Raw genomic sequence first — 19,732 nt, forward strand, 5'->3', positions numbered from 1 at the left:
TTCTGAAGTAACTACTAGTGAAATATTAAGCTGTTAAAAAAACATAAATTGAATATATATGAAAAAGATTTTATAAATTGTAATTGTGGAAGAATAAGGTGAAGAAATGAACTTGATTTATAAATATGCTTAATTAGGTTACTGAAAAAAGAAGGGCATGCGTGCACATAAAGATTCAAACATACCAAATAACTTAAGTTTTCAATCAAGAGGAGCAAGTAGGTAAAGCATAAGGAAATAAGAGCTCACACCAGGAACCAAAAGAAGGTGGTTTTGAGCAAGAGTGTCCTTAGTAAATTACTGCATAGTTACTGAAGAGATTGAGGAGGTTACACCTCTGCCCTAAATGCTCTGATCTTTAGTTTATGCATCCTGGCACTATCCTCCTATTTTTACAACAATCTGACCCATTCTCCTTAACTCCTATAATCACTTGATATCTTTGAAACATGTCCAGTACAGTCTGTTACTTCTCTTACCTGAACATTTTCCACTAGATTTAATGAATTTTGTCTGCTTCCTCCCTCCCTCCCTCCCTCCTTCTTTCTTTTTCTTTTTCTTTTTCTTTTTTCCGAGACAGAGTCTTGCTCTGTCGCCCAGGCTGGAGAGGAGTGGCGCGATCTCAGCTCACTGCAACCTCTGCCGCCTAGGTTCAGGCAATTCTCCTGTCTCAGCCTCCCGAGTAGCTGGCATTACAGGCGCTCACCACCATGCCCAGCTAATTTTTGTATTTGTAGTAGAGACAGGGTTTCACTGTGTTGGCCAGGCTGGTCTCAAACTCCTGACCTCGTGATCCACCCGTCCCAGTCTCCCAAAGTGCTGGGATTATAGGCATGTGTCACCACCGCGCCCAGCCTGCTTAGTTTATTTCTAATTAACTTGAATATTTATGAAGCATATACTTTAATCATGTGGAGATTTTAATTCGATGTAATTTGATATCATTATTGAACATCTTTGTGATCATGTCAATTATATGAATTTAAACAAAACCAATCTGATATCATTATTGAATATCTTTCTGATTCATGTCAATTATATGAATTTAAACAAAACCAATCTTATGAAACACAATTTATTAGTCTACAAACTGCTACACTCATCATATTCAGAGAAATGTGGGAAAATGTCAGTTATTTGGCCTTGGGTGAATTTTAAGCTTCTGTTTCTTATTGGTAAATTGGGAGTAATAAATGTACTTTTCTGAGTAGCTGTATAAAATTGGGAACTGGGTCTTTTTGCTTACCACTGTACATCAGCACCTAGTACAGCATTTGGCACACAGTAAACAATCAACAAATATTAGTAAATTGAATAAAACTATGATTACATAAAATGAAATCATGATATATAAAGAACCTACCACAGTACCTGGTACATTACAAATTCTTAAAAATTTATAGCTATTATTACTATTATTTCATCAGAGCTAATTATAAAGTCATAGCATTTTAGAAGTAAAGAGAAATCTAAAGTATATTCCATCTATTCCTCTTATTTTATAAATTAGGAAACTGAAAAATCAGAGAACTGAAATAATTTCGCTAAGGTGATTTACTTGGTTAATATCAAAGAACCAGAAACCCACATATGTTAATTCCTAGTACAGTGCTCTTTTCACCATACCACATTGCAGAATATATTTTAAAATATATTTCTAATATATTTTATTTAATTTCCTGTTCACCTATATTATTCAGCTCTTGCAAAACTATCTTAAAAGCAAATACATTTGGGAGGTAGGTGAAAATCATTTTTGCATATTCTATACATTTGTCTTTGGAAGATTTTTCATGTCAAATAGCAATGGATCAATATGTGATGCTCTTTTGGAGGAAGCAATCCGATACTACTGGGTTAACTTAGCCCTGATTTAAGGTAAAAAAGATAAATACTGCAGAGAACTATAACTTTGTTTTTTAAATTAAATTAAGGCCAAATTTTCAAAGTCCTAATACTTCTAAAGTGTATTTAACAGACAGTTTTATTTATTGCATTACCACAAATAGAGGTACTTTTACATATCATTGATAATATATAACTTTTATGAATGTGATCTTTACATAGGTAAAGTCCATTTGGCCTGCCTATACTTACAAATATTTTTAATGATATGTTTTATAAGAAAAGTAATATTGTCATTTAGCTTAGTTAGCTTAGTCATTTAGCTTAGCTTAGTTATGACCTGAATAATAATTTATAAAATGCTTTCCAAATTTCATCGAAAGTGTTTAAACACAGAGAGGTGTTATTTGGTTTCAAAATTCTGAAAAAGGAATTTCAAGTGGCATACCTTTTCACTTATTTTTGATAGCTCATCTATGTTAAACTAAATATATGTCTTGAACATGAAAAAAAAAAAAAAAAAAAAAAAAGCAGTCCACTTGCGGTAGCTCACGCTTGTAACCCCAGCACACTTTGGGAGGCTGAGGCAGGCGGATCATCTGAGGTCAGGAGTTCGAGACCAGCCTGACCAACATGGTGAAACCCCGTTTCTACTAAAAATACAAAAATTAGCCGGGTGTGGTGGTGAGTAGCCTCCCAGCTACTCGGGAGGCTGAGGCAGGAGAATTGCTTGAACCTGCAAGGCAGAGGTTGCAGTGAGCAGAGATTGCACCATTGCATTCCAGCCTAGGCAAAAAGAGTGAAACTGTCTCAAAAAAAAAAAAAAAAAGTTCATTATTTCTTATTTCTTCATAACTTTTATTCCCTAAGTTCTTCTCTCAGAGTTATTTATATTATTTAATTATATACATATACATGAACATTTATATGTGTAGTAGTTTGAGAAGTTTTTAAAATATGTTTTGAGACATTTGATATTTATGCTTTATTACAAATGTACATTTATGGCATTAATTCATAAATACTTCCATATAAAAGAGTAGATTTTAACAGTAAAACAATTCTCTCAAAGAAAAAAAGTTTTGTCACTTAAGTAGTTTATCACTAAATTAATATTCTCTTGTTTTTTTTTTTTTTTAACCTACTTTATCTCCTGCTTCAGAAAAATGAAGCAGTTGGATGTTTTCTATACAATCATTAAGTCACAACTGCAGGATTAATGTCAGTAAGACAACTACAATTCTATCAGTGATGTCCATTTCTCAGAAATTAAATCTTCACCACACTATACAAATTATTATCTAGGCATTACCTGAATAGAAACTTCTGTATGAAATATGCAGATTTCTGCTGAACACACAAAGATACTCTCCATGTGTCCTGTCTTCATCCCTTCATTTAATTTCCCAAGGCCCATCCTCTTGTAGCCTACCTAAATGCAGAAGCTTTGCATCTTTTCCTGCTTTCCTGAAACTACTCCAGAATGTTTCCAGTGAACCTTGTTCAAATATTACTAATACAAAGTGATTTCCTTGTTAAATATGACATTCTATTTGTTCAAATCTAAATCTTTTTCTGAATTTCAAAACCTTTTATAATTTGATTACCCCTTAAACAATCTTAATTCCACTATATTCCAATATTAATTCAGCTTTAGTCAGGCCAGTGAATTTTCTTATTGTCTAAAAACACCCCATTCTCTTACTGAACTTGATACCTACATTCATCTGTTCCCTTCTTAGAATAGTATGTTTTTCCCTTTCTAACTATCAAAGGTTGGATTTAAGTTCCGACTTTGCTATAAAAGTTTTTTTAACTATTCCAGCCTTCTCTAAATAATAATATCCTCAGAATGAATAAATAAGGCACTTATAATACCACATGGTTTGATTATATTTTGCCTAATAATTGACTTTATTTCATGGGTACTTTCAAGTATATAGTGAGAGACCATATAAGATGTACTTATCTATCTTCAGCATTCTTTTACAGTCAATAGCTGCCATTTACTAAGTACCTACTATGTGCCAGGCACTACACTAAGACTTTTAAATAAAAGAGGGCATAGTTAGGGATAAGAACATCAGTAAGGGCCCAATATTAAGAGTCCAAAGGATAAAAGTAGCCTATGAATAAAGTTAAAGATGTAGAGATCAGCTAGTTGGAAAAACAAGAAACATGGTGTGATAGCTTTCTGCCTAGCTGTTACGATTACAGGGATATTGACTAGAACGCTCTACTGCAGAATTATTTCCTATATTGACTTGTTAATTCTTTTTTGTTTTTTGGTTTTTTTTTTCTGAGACAGGGTCTCAATCTGTTGCCCAGGCTAGAGTGTAGTGGTGTGATCATAGCCCATTGCAGAATCGAACTCCTGGGTTCAAGTGATCCTCCTACCTCAGCCTCCCAAGTAACTGAGACTACAGGCATGCACCACCATTCCAGCTAATATTTAAATTTTTTCTAGAAATGGAGTCTCACTATGTTGCCCAGGCTAGTCTCAAACTCCTGAGCTCAAGCAATCTTCCCACCCACCTCAGCCTCCCAAAGTGTTGGGATCACAGGCCTGAGCCACCACTTCTAGCCAACTTGTTAATTCTTTAAATCTCCTTTAGATCCTGATTAAAAGTAAACATCCTTAGGTGACCAGACATTTATGCTTTATAGAATTAAGATGTTTCTTAGGGTAGTTTCTAAGACCAGAATCTGGATAACATGGTCTTGTTGATAGCAGAAAAGCTGAGGAAGCAACTTAGGTGGAGAAAGCAAAAAAAAAAAAAAAAAAAAAGAAAGAAAGAAAATTGAGGACATTGGAAATAACAAAAACCACTTTAATTTACAAGTTTTCCTAGCATGAGCCCTACAGAACCAAATTAATCAATTATAGCCACAATATCTCAAATAGGAAAGATCACCCAGGCATGGTAGCTCACACCTATAGTTTCAATACTTTGGGAAGCTCAGGCAGGAGGACTGCTTGAGGTCAGAAGTTCAAGACCAGACTGAGCAACACAGTGGGACTTTGTCTCAAAAAAAATTAAAATAATTTTAAAAAGATCATTAGTGGACTTACATTCAGAAGTTATACCTGAAGTGCCTTTGTACCACCAAAAGGCATTGATTTATTCCATCCTGGTACTAAAAGATACCACAAAGTTGCTAGGCACTCAACAGAAAGGAAAGAGGGAACCAAAGGGAGAACAAACACTTCTCAACTCCCTTAGACAAGGAAGATGGCATAGCCCTGTGTCTAAGAACAGGGACTCAGAGGCCAGCTCTGGGGCCTGTATGGAGTTCCCACCACTATCTTAGGCTACTTTGTAACCCATCTGTGCCTTTCTTTCCTCAATCAATTATTATTATTATAAGAGCTAATCCATGTAAAAAGTCTCATTCGGAATGCTACCAAATGTCAGGTACTATTATTACTTTTATTTTCATTAGCTCACTTACAGAGGGAAGTCAAATGAGCTACTTAAGGTCATAATAATAAAAGAAATGAATTAACAGACTTTTTGTCTTGCCTACTTGGATTCCTCCTAGTGGATAATTAAACACAACAGATAGAATTTAAGGGTTTGCTTAAAGAAATTCAGATGCTCTCACATATTCAACATTTATCATTACTTAGAATGGAGGTACTAAGAAATTAGATAGAAATAATAGGAAAACTTAGTATCTAAATGGCATCAGAATATAATTAACCCACTATGTAAAAATCAAAGGGATATAAATTAGGTGATATTCACTAGAAAAGCTAATGAATGCTACCTATTATCATGAGAATTGTCAGTATGTTTTAAACCGTTTTATGGGACAGAAAAAAGAAAAAATTTGCCATAATGGAAAAACATGATAACTTACCTTGATGACATCTTCTGGCCATGCATTGAGAACCGAAGCAATATGCCCTCGATCGTGGATACTAATAAAGAGACCTCTGGCAGAAAAAAAAAAAAAAAAAAAAAAGGAGTAGTTTACATTTACTTCAGGCCTGTCAAACTATCATGAATATCTTAAACATTTTCTCAAACAACAATTTATCTCAATTTTTATCAAACTGGTGAACATTATTTCCTTAAATAAGGGGCAGGAACTCTTATAAGTAAGGGAAAAATTACTTGAAATAATATATTGACATCTACAGTAAAGGGAAGTTTGTTTTCTTAGATATTTTAAAATTTTTTAAATTAATAAACATTCACTATTTTTATGTACAGAGAATTTAGATAGCATTATCAGTTCCACTCACAAATTCATTTAGAATCTGTCATGATATAATATACATAAAAGCACTTTGAAAAGCAACATGAAGCATCTGTAAACAGGCATTTTCAATGTATATTCCACTTAATCCATGTTCAACACGAAGATGAGAACATGTGTTAGAGATGGCTGAAGTGACCGACTAATGCTGAGCAGCTCTTTCATGTAGAGCTCACTTGATTTCTTTGATTTGTGATCTTAGTTGCCGTTTGCAACTCTGTTATTTATTGTCAAGTCTTTAACACTGTTTGTCCCTCCCATTTCCTACAAAAGCTTAACAAGTAACTTCACAAATTAAATTAATAGAATTTAAAATATGTAAATGCCTTATCCTCATTTAAAAGTTTTGCTCTAGTATTGTTAAATATAACTCAGATATAAAGAACCACATACAGCTTAATGAATTGTTATAAGACAACCACCTTTCTACATAATATTCATTTAAACAGAATCTTGCCAGCTACCCAAAACCTATCCACATGTTTTCTCCCAAAGACTCTTCCTTTCTAAGTGTAACCACTATCCTCACTTTTATGGTATCACTTCCTTTATAGTTAATGTATTGTTTTATATCACCAAATCATAAACCTTCCGTAGGCACTATTGTTTAATTTGGTAGCGTTTCCCTTAATATGGATTTGGCTAATTAAATCCCTACCATATAGATTAACATGTTAATCTTTCTTCTGTATTCTTGGAAAATTGGTAATAGAAAATTGAATCTAGAAGCATAATCAGATTCATGTTCAATTTTTTTGGACAAGACATTTCATGGTTTGATGTTATCAGAAGGCACACCATATTTGGTATTCCTTTTTGTGATGTTAGTAGCTTATTTTGCTAAATGTCTAAGTTCATGAATTAATCTGGAATTACAAAATGGTGATATTCCAATTATATCATTCATTATTTATTTACTGGAACACCCCTTTAAAAAGAAATTTCACCACATCTATGGGTATCCAAAGACATGGCTGATATAGAAAAAGAAAAAATGCTCGATTTTCTTTATCAGTTTTTAAATTAAAAAGCTGGTTAACTAGATTTCTTCAGAAGTTTCCACTTAGTTGTTGTTGTGTGTATGGTTTTGTTGTTGGGTTTTTTTTGTTTTTTTGTTTTTTGATCAATTTGAACTCATGGATTTAAACATATTTGATGTGTTTCAATCCATTATAGTTATTTTCCTTATTGATATTCATATTATTTCATCTTGAGCAAGTGGAAGACTCTTCATGCTGTCCCCTGAGTCCTTTTGACATGACTATAGAAGTTTTTGATGGCTTCCTTGCTCTGTTATGATCAAATGTCAGGTCTATTTTGAAAGTTTTCTGCCCCAGACCTAAAATGAGTCATTTTTCTAACCTGTTTCCTTGAGCAGAAGGTGGTTTTTCAAGAATACTATCTAGGTAATAGAGATGCCTACTGCTACTGATTGGCAAAAGTATTGTTTTAGAAAAATCACAAAAAGTGTTGATAAGATTTACTTACTATTTATGGCTGCAAATTTCCAACTGGCACTCTTCTCTTGTGACATTTACCACCCACTATGATGTCTTAGCAAATTTAACTTACTATTCTCAGAGAGGACAATTTTACATCTTCTTTCTCCTCACTCTTGCACACCTGTTCCTCTGTCACACTTTGTTGATAATCTAATCTTGAATTTCAAGAGAAGTAGATGCAGAACGGTAAAAACTACTTCATCATTCTAATATAAATTCCACTAACCCATCTGCATCTTTTTTTTTTTTTCCCCCACAACTTCTGCCTTCCCTCTTGTTATAAGAGAAGAAATTTTCCTACCATTATTAAGGCCATCCTGTTTGCTCAGGATCCTATCCCATCTCACCTTTTCAAAGGCTTCACTCCTGTAATTATTCCATCTCTATGCTGCATCACTGCTTTTTCTACTGGAGTTTTTGGCACAAAAACCTGTGCTATATTATCCATCTTTTCAAAACATTGGATTTTATCCTCTATTCTCTTCTGATTCATAGCAAATCCTTCAAAAGATTTGCATATTCTTATTGCCTTGGTTTTTTATCATCTATTCTCTCTTCTATCTGTCGATAAGGCTTTTCTTCCTCACTTCTCCAAAGACAACTCTTACTAAGTCACTGATGAGTCTCACCTCAGTGCAGACAAAGGTCAGCTCTCAACTCCCATCTTATTTGACCTCTTGACTGTGTTTGACATTGTTGGCTTTCCCTTTTGTGAAACACTTTCTTTTCTTGCTGCTGAAATACCACATTTGCCTAGGTTTCCTCCTAATCACCACCTGCTTCTTCTCAGGTTCCTTTGCTGCCTCCTCCTCCTCTTCATCTTCTTAATGTTGAACTGTTCCAGGGCTCTATACTCCTCTCTTCTCCAGTTATATTCACCGATGTAACTTAAGCACCCTCATGGTTGGTTGGTTGTTTTTGAGACAGTGTCTTGCTCTGTCACCCAGGTTGGAGTGCAATGGCACAATCTTGGCTCACTGCAGCCTCTGCCTCCTGGGTTCAAGCTATTCTCCTGCCTCAGCCTCTCAAGTGGCTAGGATTACAGGAGCCTGCCACCACGCCCAGCTAATTTTTGTAGTTTTAGTAGACATGAGATGGGGTTTCACCATGTTGGCCAGGCTGGTCTTGAACTCCTGACCTCAAGTGATCCGCCTGCCTCAGCTTCCCAAAGTGTTGGGATTACAGGTGTGAGCTACTGCACTTGGCCTCTCATGGTTTTAAATATCATATTCATAATAGTGACTCTCAAACTTCTGTCATCACCCTAGACTTCTCCTTGAGCTCCAAACTATAAATCTAACTACCTACTTAATTCTTTCTCATTATTCAATCTTCAGCTAAAATCTTGGCTCCTCAGATAACAGTAGTCAGTGCACTTCCACCCCAAAATTTTTATTACCTCATAATACTTAAAAATATCTGGAATTTTTTATTTATATATTCAAATGTTAACTGTCTGTGTCTTCCCTGGCATCATCACCCAGCGTACATGTACACACAAAGCGGTAAGGTGCTTCAGTATACAGACTCTATTTTGCTTACATATGTAACCCCAATGCCTATAAGTGTGCTAGCAATCAGTATGTATCCAACAATATGTGCTGACTTCAGTGCTGAAAAATAAGCCTTTTATAATCAAATATTATAAAGCATAGAAAACATGAAATAAATCCAGACTTATACTGACTCATTAAGTAACCAAAAATTATGTCAGTGCTATAGGAAGATTACTGATGACTGTCTGATTCAACAAGAATATTAATGTACTAAGCTGACACTACATTATATCTTTTCATGGTTTTCTTGCTGTTTCATGTGAATGTATTTTGTTTCTCAAAACTGATTAAAGTTCTTTATAAGGTATATATTTCTTTCGGATCCTTGTCATAGTACAATGTGAGCCTATAAAATCAGCAGGATCTCAATAACTAATTATAAAATTAAAGTATTTTTGGACTTTTTAAAGAAGGCGTTTTTGTTGAATTATTAAGATGTTCTTGGCAATACACTATTTTTTGTTTCTATAAATTTAGGGGGTACAAGTGCAATTTTGTTACATGCATAGCTTGCACAGTGGTCAAGTCAGGGCTATTGGGGTATCCAATAATATTTCTCAGGAACTTGCGAGTTAGCCAAGGTTTTCCAAGTAACACTGGTTTCAGAAAATACCATTTTTTAAAATAAGAGAGACAATGAATTACACTAAAATTAACACCAATTAAATGCCAATGTTTACTATATCTGAGTTCAGCTTCAGGAAGAGAGTCATTTGGCCACCTGTAATCTCTTGCACTGAGTAGAGATTCATTCATAGAAAGAATTATTACTTTTGAAGAGAGCTCAACAAATAAAGGACCTGTAATGTCCCACCAAAACCAAGCATTTTGGGAGAGCTATTTGAGTTATTTGCAAAAAAATCGAATGAGATATCCAAAAGTGTTTTGGTACAGAAATGACTCATACTTTCTGGTAGAGAGTTGGATATAAAACATTAATTTTCAACATATACATATATACAGCTGTAAAATAAAAATAAATAAGAAAGGTATTTATCAACATTTTTAAATGAATGGAATTATAATGAATACCTTTTCACCATCCCTGCTATTCTTGATCAATTTAAAATGTTTAATTTTAAATATGCCAACTAAAAATACTCATATTTTCACTCTTATTTCATGTTAGAACTAAGACAATTTTATAATATGAACTCCTTTTTCATATATACAGTTAAAACTTGTCTCATAACCTCTTCCTTCAAAACAGATTTGGGAGATGAGATAATATTTTTACTTCTTCATGTTATCTCAGATAATATCCCTAAAAGTTTGTTTCAAATCAAGATAAAATTCACCTTTTTATAACATGCAACCTTCTACTGTAATCAAACTTGTCTTTCATTTTGGAAATAAGTTTGCGACCCTGATCCTAGATCAGTATAGGAAGTAACTATTCTGAAATTTTCTTAATAACCCTCTGTTCCATTACAGAAGCCAATTTTACTATCTTTCGAAATAAGAAAAGTAAACCCCACATTTTTCACAAAATATGAGTATGCATTAGTGAGCCCGTCAAGTTAACCCAGTACTGAGTTATATACCAAAGGTCTAGATTGACAGAAAAAGAAGTACTAAAAAAAGCTAACTTCAAGTAAAATGTAGGTCTAAAGATCAGGAAATAGTTAGGATAAAGATGCAGATTTAGGATAGATACGCCTAGAGTTGAAAGGAATAGAAGAAATTATTAAAGGGGAAAGAAGAGAAGGCCAAGGAAAAAAACATTACAAATTAGTACCCACAACAAAAGAATAAGGTGACTAAGAATGGTCCTTGAGAAGAAAATAATCTAACAGGTAAGACAACCAGTGTTTCTGAAGCCAAAGGAAGTCAAGGGAAAAAAAAAGTTAAGAAAGTATAGATCAATATGATCATTAAGTGCAATAAATTCTTTGAATTCTTTGAAGTACATTACATAAAAATTTTTTTTTCCGAACTATGATTTAAATGCCAACATGATGCTGCATCACTACCAAATGATATAATGCATTTCCTACAAATAAAAATATTCTCCTACATAATCTTTTTTTTTAGAATGATGTATTATTTTTAATAAATTTGTATTTTCTATCATCAGTATTACTATTCATTGTAGGGTATTTTTTTATGCCCAATGCTAATATGCTATGACTTAGTAAAATTAATTTCCCCTAGGATTTAAATAACCAGATTAATAAATTGTGAGTTGTAGAGAGTCCTGGAATTGCCTGAATTGACATTACAATATTTGTTTTGAGAAACGTTTTTTTTTTTTTTTTTTTTTAGCATTTCATGGTCTCTTAACGTTTAAAAACTGTATAATATGTGAAAGTATCTTTTTTTTATTATACTTTAAGTTCTAGGGTACATGTGCACAACGTGCAGGTTTGTTACGTATGTATACATGTGCCATGTTGGTGTGTTGCACCTATTAACTCGTCATTTGCATTAGGTATATCTCCTAATGCTATCCCTCCCCCCTCCCCACAATAGGACCTGGTGTGTGATGTTCCCCTTCCTGTGTCCAAGTGATTTCATTGTTCAATTCCCACCTACGAGTGAGAACATGCGGTATTTGGTTTTCTGTTCTTGCGATAGTTTGCTGAGAATGATGGTTTCCAGCTGCATCCATGTCCCTACAAAGGACATGAACTCATCCTTTTTTATGGCTGCATAGTATTCCATGGTGTATATGTGCCACATTTTCTTAATCCAATCTGTCACTGATGGACATTTGGGTTGATTCCAAGTCTTTGCTATTGTGAACAGTGCCACAATAAACATAGGTGTGCATGTGTCTTTATAGCAGCATGACTTATAATCCTTTGGGTATATCCCCAGTAATGGGATGGCTGGGTCAAATGGTATTTCTAGTTGTAGATCCTTCAGGAATCGCCACACTGTTTTCCACAATGGTTGAACTAGTTTACAGTCCCACCAACAGTGTAAAAGTTTTCCTATTTCTCCATATCCTCTCCAGCACCTGTTGTTCCCTAATTTTTAAATGATTGTCATTCTAACTGGTGTGAGATGGTATCTCATTGTGGTTTTGATTTGCATTTTCTCTGATGGCGAGTGATAATGAGCATTTTTTCATGTGTCTGTTGGCTGTATGAATGTCTTTCTTTGATAAGTGTCTGTTCATATCCTTTGCCCACTTTTTGATGGAGTTGTTTGTTTTTTCCTTGTAAATCTGATTGAGTTCTTTATAGGTTCTGGATATTAGCCCTTTGTCAGATGAGTAGATTGCAAAAATTTTCTCCCATTCAGTAGGTTGCCTGTTCACTCTGATAGTTTCTTTTGCTGTGCAGAAGCTCTTTAGTTTAATTAGATCCCATTTGTCAATTTTGGCTTTTGTTGCCGTTGCTTTTGGTGTTTTAGACATGAAGTCCTTGCCCATGCCTATGTCCTGAATGGTATTACCTAGGTTTTCTTCTAGGGCTTTTATGGTTTTACGTCCTACATTTAAGTCTCTAATCCATCTTGAATTAATTTTCATATAAGGAGTAAGGAAAGGATCCAGTTTCAGCTTTCTACTTATGGCTAGCCAATTTTCCCAGCACCATTTATTAAATAGGGAATCCTTTCCCCATTTCTTGTTTTTCTCAGGTTTGTCAAAGATCAGATGGCTGTAGATGTGCGGTATTATTTCTGAGGGCTCTGTTCTGTCCATTGGTCTATATCTCTGTTTTGGTACCAGTACCATGCTGTTTTGGTTATTTTGACTTGTAGTATAGTTTGAAGTCAGGTAGCATGATGCCTCCAGCTTTGTTCTTTTGGCTTAGGATTGTCTTGGAGATGCGGGGTCTTTTTTGGTTCCATATGAACTTGAAAGTAGTTTTTTCCAATTCTGTGAAGAAAGTCATTGGTAGCTTAATGGGGATGGCATTGAATATATAAATTACCTTGGGCAGTATGGCCATTTTCACAATATTGATTCTTCCTATCCATGAGCATGGTATGTTCTTCCATTTGTTTGTGTCTTCTTTTATTTCACTGAGCAGTGGTTTGTAGTTCTCCTTGAAGAGGTCCTTTACATCCCTTGTAAGTTGGATTCCTAGGTATTTTATTCTCTTTGAAGCTATTGTGAATGGGAGTTCATTCATGATTTGGCTCTCTGTTTGTCTGTTACTGGTGTACAAGAATGCTTGTGAGTTTTGCACGTTGATTTTGTATTCTCCTACATAATCTTAACCAGAAAATTAATATTGACACATTATTACCATCTAATCCTCAGACATCATTCACATTTCACCAGTTGTTCCAATAATGTCCTTCATAATAAAAAGAGTAGTTCAAAATGTTGTGCAGCATTTAGTCATCAGGTCTCTTTGGTCAATCTTATTTCCTCAGTCTTTCCTTGACTTTCATGTTATTAATATTTTTGAAGTTAACAATTTAGTGATTTTATAGAATGTCCCTCAGTTTGAGTTTGCATGCTGTTTGCTCATAATTAGATTCAGATTACACATCTTTTGCAGTAATATTACAGAAGTGATGCTGGCTTCTTCTCACTGTTTACTATCAGGTGGCACCATTGCCGACTGGTCCTATTAGTGATGATATTCACATTCATCACTTGATTAAAGTGGTGTCCTCCAGGCTTCTTTACTGCAAAGTCATTCTTTTTTACCTTCATAGTTAACAAGTATTTTGTGAAAGATTCTTCAAAACTCTGTAAGTATACTGTTTCTTCATCCAACTTTTAATTTACTCAGATCAGTATGGGCTCATGGTTTATTATCTTATTCGAGGGGTTTTAATTATTGCAAATATGATGTGTCTGATGGCCAAATCGTCCCAAATTTGCCAGAGGGAGGCCCTTCAAGCTGGCTTCTATGGCTTTCCAGGTATCCCGATTGTGATGGTTAATACTGAGTGTCAACTTGGTAGGATTGAAGGATATAAAGTATTAATCCTGGGTGTGTCTATGAAGGTGTTGCCAAGGAAGGTTAATATTTGAGTCGGTGGGCTGGGAAAGGCAGACCCAGCCTTAATCTGGGTGGGCACAATCTAATCAGCTGCCAGTGTGGTTACAATATAAGCAGGCAGAAAAATGTGAAAAGAGGCTGGCCTAGCCTCCTAATCTACATCTTTCTCCCGCACTGGATGCTTCCTGCCCTTGAACATCGAACTCCAAGTTCTTCAGTTTTGAAACTTGGACTGGCTCTCCTTGCTCCTCAGCCTGCAGCCTATTGTGAGACCTCATGATCATGTTAGTTAATATTTAATGAACTCCCCTTTCTGTACACGTATATATTCCATCTGTCCCTCTAGAGAACCCTGACTAATAAAGATTTTGGTACAAGGAGTGGTTCTAGCAGAAGAGAATATTAAGAATGGAGTTCTTTCATTGGTTTTGGGGTTTGGGGAGTTGGCTGCTTAATATGATTAGACCACAAAATGCTAAGGACTCTATTTCTAATAGCATGGAAAACACTGATAGTCCTTGGCATGAAGTGTTTACAGAGTTACGCAAAATAAATGCATTTGACAATCTTGATTCATCACTCATGAGAGGCAAGGAGTTTAGTGACTCTATACCTAATAACTTTGACCCTATGTGGAGAACTAAGGACCATAATAAAGCTGGTTGGTTGCTCCTAAGTTCATTGGACAAAGTGATGAAAGCAAATGATGAGCTCAAATATTCTATCTCCTGGCTTCAGAAGCATATACTGAGCCTCAAATCTGCTAAGATTGCTCAGAGTGAGAGTCTTATGTCCTGTAGAGAAAGAGCTGAAATTGTGGGAAAACAGACACAAGCTCTTATTGTGCAAATGGCTGACCTGCAATGAAAGGTGTATGCACAGCCTCGCCAGGTGTCTACTGTTAAAGTGAGGGCATCAATTGGAAAATAATGGGACCCTGCAACTTGGAATGGGGATGTGTGGGAGGACCCTGATGAAGCTGGGGACACTAGTTTATAAACTGTGATGAACTCTTTTTGCCAGATGGAACAGCTTCCCCATCTCCATTAGTGGCAACATCCCCTCCTGGACCCATGCTGCTATCAGCCTTTCCACATTTGTCTGAGGAGATAAACTCTGTGCTGCCTGAGGCAACAGTGATGGCCTCCCCTGAAGCAGTTGCCAGGCAAGATAATGTTGATTCTCCTCAGGAGCCACCCCAACACCTCCATTTGCTTCTAGACCTATAACTAAAGTCCCAGCAGGCCCCTACAGGTGAGGTTGAGAGTGGGACTCATGAGGAGGCGTACTACACTTGAAAAGAACTGCTTGAGTTTTCTAATTTATATAAACAAGAATCTGGAGAACAGGCATGGGAATGGATATTAAGGGTGGGGGATAATGGTGGAAGGAACACAGAGTTGTATTAGGCCAAATTTATTAATTTGGGCCAACTAAGTATGGACTCTGCATTTAATGTTGCAGCTTGGGGAGTTACAAAAGGTTCTAAGAGTTTATTTGCTTGGTTCAGGGAGTTACAAAGGTTCTAATAGTTTGGTTGCTTGGTTAGCTGAAATATGGATTAAAAGACTGCCCACTGTGAGAGCGCTGGAAATGCCTGATCTCTCTTGGTTTAATGTAGAGGAAGGGATCCAAAAGCTTAGGGAGATTGGGGTGGTGGAGTGAATTAGTCACTTCAGACCAACTCATCCCAGTAGGGTGGGTCCAGAAGATATACCCTTGACCAATGCCTTGCAAAATAGATTTGTGAGGGTAGCACCTACCTCTTTGAAAAGCCTTGTACTTACTCTTCTCTGTATGTCAGATCTAATGTGGGAACTGCCGTCACTCAACTACAAAATTTAAATACAATGGGAATAACTGGATCCTGAGGAGGCAGGGGCCAAGTGGCAGCACTCAACCTTCAAAGACAAGGTGGGTGGAGTTACCATAATAGATAGCAGAGGCAAAACAGCAATCAGAATAGTCTAACTTGTGCAGAGCTAGAAGTGAAATTGATAGGAAACCTACTGCATTCCTACTTAATCTATACAAGCAGAAAACTTCTAGGTCAAATGGACAAAAGACTAATTTGAACTACAAAAACAGAGAATCAAGGCCCCTCAATCAATTTCCAGACTTGAGCCAGTTTACAGACCCAGAATCCTTTGAATGAAGGGGAGGCTGGATCCCCTGGAGGAAGGACCCTACTACATTACTGACAATTTATGCTGTGAATCTTTCTCACACCCTTCCCCAAGGAGACCTCTGGCCTTTTACCAGGGTAACTGTGCACTGGGGAAAGGGAAATGCTCAGACATTTTGGGGACTACTGGACACTGGCTCTGAGCTGATGTTGATTCCAGGGGACCCAAAACATTATTGTGGTCCTCCAGTTAAAGCAGGGGCTCATAGAGGTCAGGTAATTAATGGAGTTTTAGCTCAGGTCCAACTTACAGCGGGTCCAGTGGGTCCCCAGACTCATCCTATGGTCATTTCCCCAGTGCCAGAAATGCATAATTGGCATAGACATACTTAGACCCACACTGGCTCCCTGACTGGTAGGGTGAGGGCTATTGTGGTAGGAAAGGCCAAAAGAGGAAACCGTTAGAGCTGCCTCTACCTAGATAAATAGTAAATCAAAAACAATATCGCATCTCTGGAGGGATTGCAGAGATTAGTGCCACCATCAAGGACTTGAAAGACGCAGGGGTGGTGATTCCCACCGCATCCCCATTCAACTCTTCCATTTGTCCTGTGCAGAAGACAGCTAGATCATAGAGAATGACAGTAGATTATTGTAAGCTTAACCAAGTGGTGACTCCAACTGCAGCTGCTGTACCAGATGTGGTTTCATTGCTTGAGCAAATTAATACATCTCCTGGTACCTGGTATGCAGACATTGACTTGGCAAATGCCATTTTCCCCATTCCTGTCCATAAGGCCCACCAGAAGCAATTTGCCTTCAGCTAGCAAGGCCAGCAGTATACCTTTACTGTTCTACCTCAGGGGTTATCAACTCTCCAGCTTTGTATCATAATCTTATTTGGAGAGACCTTGATCACTTTTTGCTTCTGCAAGGTATGACACTGGTCCATTACATTGATGACAATATGCTGATTGGATCCAGGGAGTTAGAAATAGCAAACACACTGAATGTATTGGTGAGACATTTGTGTGCCAGAGGATGGGAAATAAATCCAACTAAAATTCAGTGATCTTCTACCTCAGTAAAATTTCGAGGGGTCCAGTGGTGTGGGGACTGTCAAGATATTCCTTCTAATGTGAAGAATAAGTTGCTGCATTTGGCCCCTCCTACAACCAAGAAAAAGGCACAATGCCTAGTGGGCCAATTTGGATTTGAAAGGCAACACATTCCTCATTTGGGTGTGTTACTCCAGCCCATTTATCAAGTGACCCAAAAGGCTGCCAGTTTTGAGTGGGGTCCAGAACAGGAGAAGGCTCTGCAACAGGTCCAGGCTGCTGAGCAAGCTGTTCTGCCACTGGGGCCATATAACCCAGCAGACCCAATGGTGCTTGAAGTGTCAGTGGCAGATAAGGATGCTGTTTGGAGCCTTTGGCAAGACCCCATAGGTGAATCACAGTGGCGGCCTCTAGGATTTTAGGGCAAGGCCCAGCCATCTTCGGCATATAAATAATGTCCTTTTGAGAGACAGCTTCTGGCCTGTTACTGGGCTTTGGTGGAAACTGAACATTTGACTATGGGTCATCAAGTAACCACGCGACTTGAACTACCTATCATGAACTGGGTGCTTTCTGACCCATGTAGCCATAAAGTGGGCCATGCACAGCAGCATTCCATCATCAAATGGAAGTGGTATATAGGTGACTGGGCTCAAGCAGGTCCTGAAGGCACAAATAAGTTACACGAGGAATTGGCTCACATGTCCATGGTCTCCACTCCTGCCACTCCACCTTCTCTCCTCCAGCCTGCCCCAGTGGCCTCATGGGGAGTTCCCTATGATCAGTTGACAGAGGAAGAGAAGGGGCTGGTTCACAGAAGGTTCTACATGATATGCAGATACCACCCGAAAGTGGACAGCTGCAGCACTGGTACAGCTCCTTTCTAGGACATCCCTGAAGGACAGCAGTGAAGGGAAATCTTCCCAGTGGGCAGAACTTCAAGCAGTACACCTGGTTGTGCACTTTGTATCAAAGGAGAAATTGTCAGATGTGAGATTATATACGAATTCATGGGCTGTAACCAATGGTTTGGCTGGATGGTCAGGGACTTGGAAGAAGCATGACTGGAAAATTGGTGACAAAGAAATTTGGGGAAGAGGTATGTGGATGATCTCTCTGAGTGATCAAAAACTGTGAAGATATTTGTATCCCATGTGAGTGCTCACCAACGGGTGACCTCAGCAGAGGAGGATTTTAATAATAAAGTGATAGGACATGACCCATTCTGTGGACACCACTCAGCCTCTTTCCCCAGCCACCCCTGTCATTGCCCAATGGGCCCATGAATTATGGTTATGGTGGCAGGGATGGAAGTTACGCATGGGCTCAGCAACATAAACTACCACTCACCAAGGCTCACCTGGCTACGGCCACTGCTAAGTGCCCAATTTTCCAGCAGCAGGGACCAACACTGAGCCCTTGATACGGCACTATTCCTTGGGGTCATCAGCCAGCTACCTGGTGGCAGGTTGATTATATTGGACCTCTTCCATCATGGAAAGGGCAGAGGTTTGTCCTCACTGGAAAAGACACTTGCTCTGGATATGAGTTTGCTTATCCTGCATGCAATGCTTCTGCCAAGACTACCATCCGTGGACTCATGGAATGCCTTATCCACCATCATGGTATTCCACACAGCATTGCATCTAACAAAGGCACTCACTTTATGGCTAAAGAAGTGTGGCAGTGGGCTCATGCTCAAAGAATTCACTGGTTGTACCACGTTTCCTATCATCTTGAAGCAGCCTGATTGATAGAATGGTGAAATGGCCTTTTGAAGTCACAGTTACAATGCCAACTAGGTGACAATACTTTGCAGGGCTGAGGCAAAGTTCTCCAGAAGGCTGTGGATGTTCTGAATCAGTGTCCAATATATGGCACTGTTTCTCCCATAACCAGGATTAACTGGTCCAGGAATCAAGGGGTGGAAGTGTCAACACTCCTCATCATCCCTAGTGATCCACTAGCAAAATTTTTGCTTCCTGTTCCTGCAACATTACGTCCTGCTGGCCCAGAGGTCTTAGTTCCAGAGGGAGAAATGCTGCCACCAGAAGACACAACAATTCCATTAAACTGGAAGTTAAGATTGCACCTAGATACTTTGGGGTCCTCATACTTTTAAGTCAATAGGCTAAGAAAGGAGTAACAATGTTGGCTGGGTGATTGACCTGGACTATCAAGATGAAATCAGTCTACTACTTCACAACGGAGGTAAGGAAGTGTAGGCATGGAATACAGGAGATCCATTAGGGCTTCCCTTAGTATTACTATGCCCTGTGATTAAGGTCAATGAGAAACTACAACAGCCCAATCCAGGCAGGATTACAAATGACCCATACCCTTCAGGAATGGAGGTTTGGGTCACTCCACTAGGAAAAAAAACTACAACCTGCTGAGGTGTTTGCTGAAGGCAAAGGGAATACAGAACAGGTAGTAGAAGAAGGTAGTCATCAATACAAGCTACAACCAC

General features: G+C 37.6%; 1 protein-coding gene across 1 annotated transcript in view; it reads right to left on the minus strand.

Moving 5' to 3' along the window:
* Nucleotides 1-19,732, minus strand: part of ME1 (malic enzyme 1) — a 233,232-nt gene that overhangs the window by 126,441 nt on the left and 87,059 nt on the right. Inside the window, exon 4 of the mRNA XM_017958059.2 lies at nucleotides 5,710-5,785. Coding sequence (XP_017813548.1) covers nucleotides 5,710-5,785 — 76 coding nt within the window. The remainder of the gene's footprint in view (nucleotides 1-5,709; nucleotides 5,786-19,732) is intronic.

The sequence above is a fragment of the Papio anubis genome, chromosome 6, assembly GCF_008728515.1.
Source record: "Papio anubis isolate 15944 chromosome 6, Panubis1.0, whole genome shotgun sequence".
Lineage (NCBI taxonomy): Eukaryota > Metazoa > Chordata > Mammalia > Primates > Cercopithecidae > Papio > Papio anubis.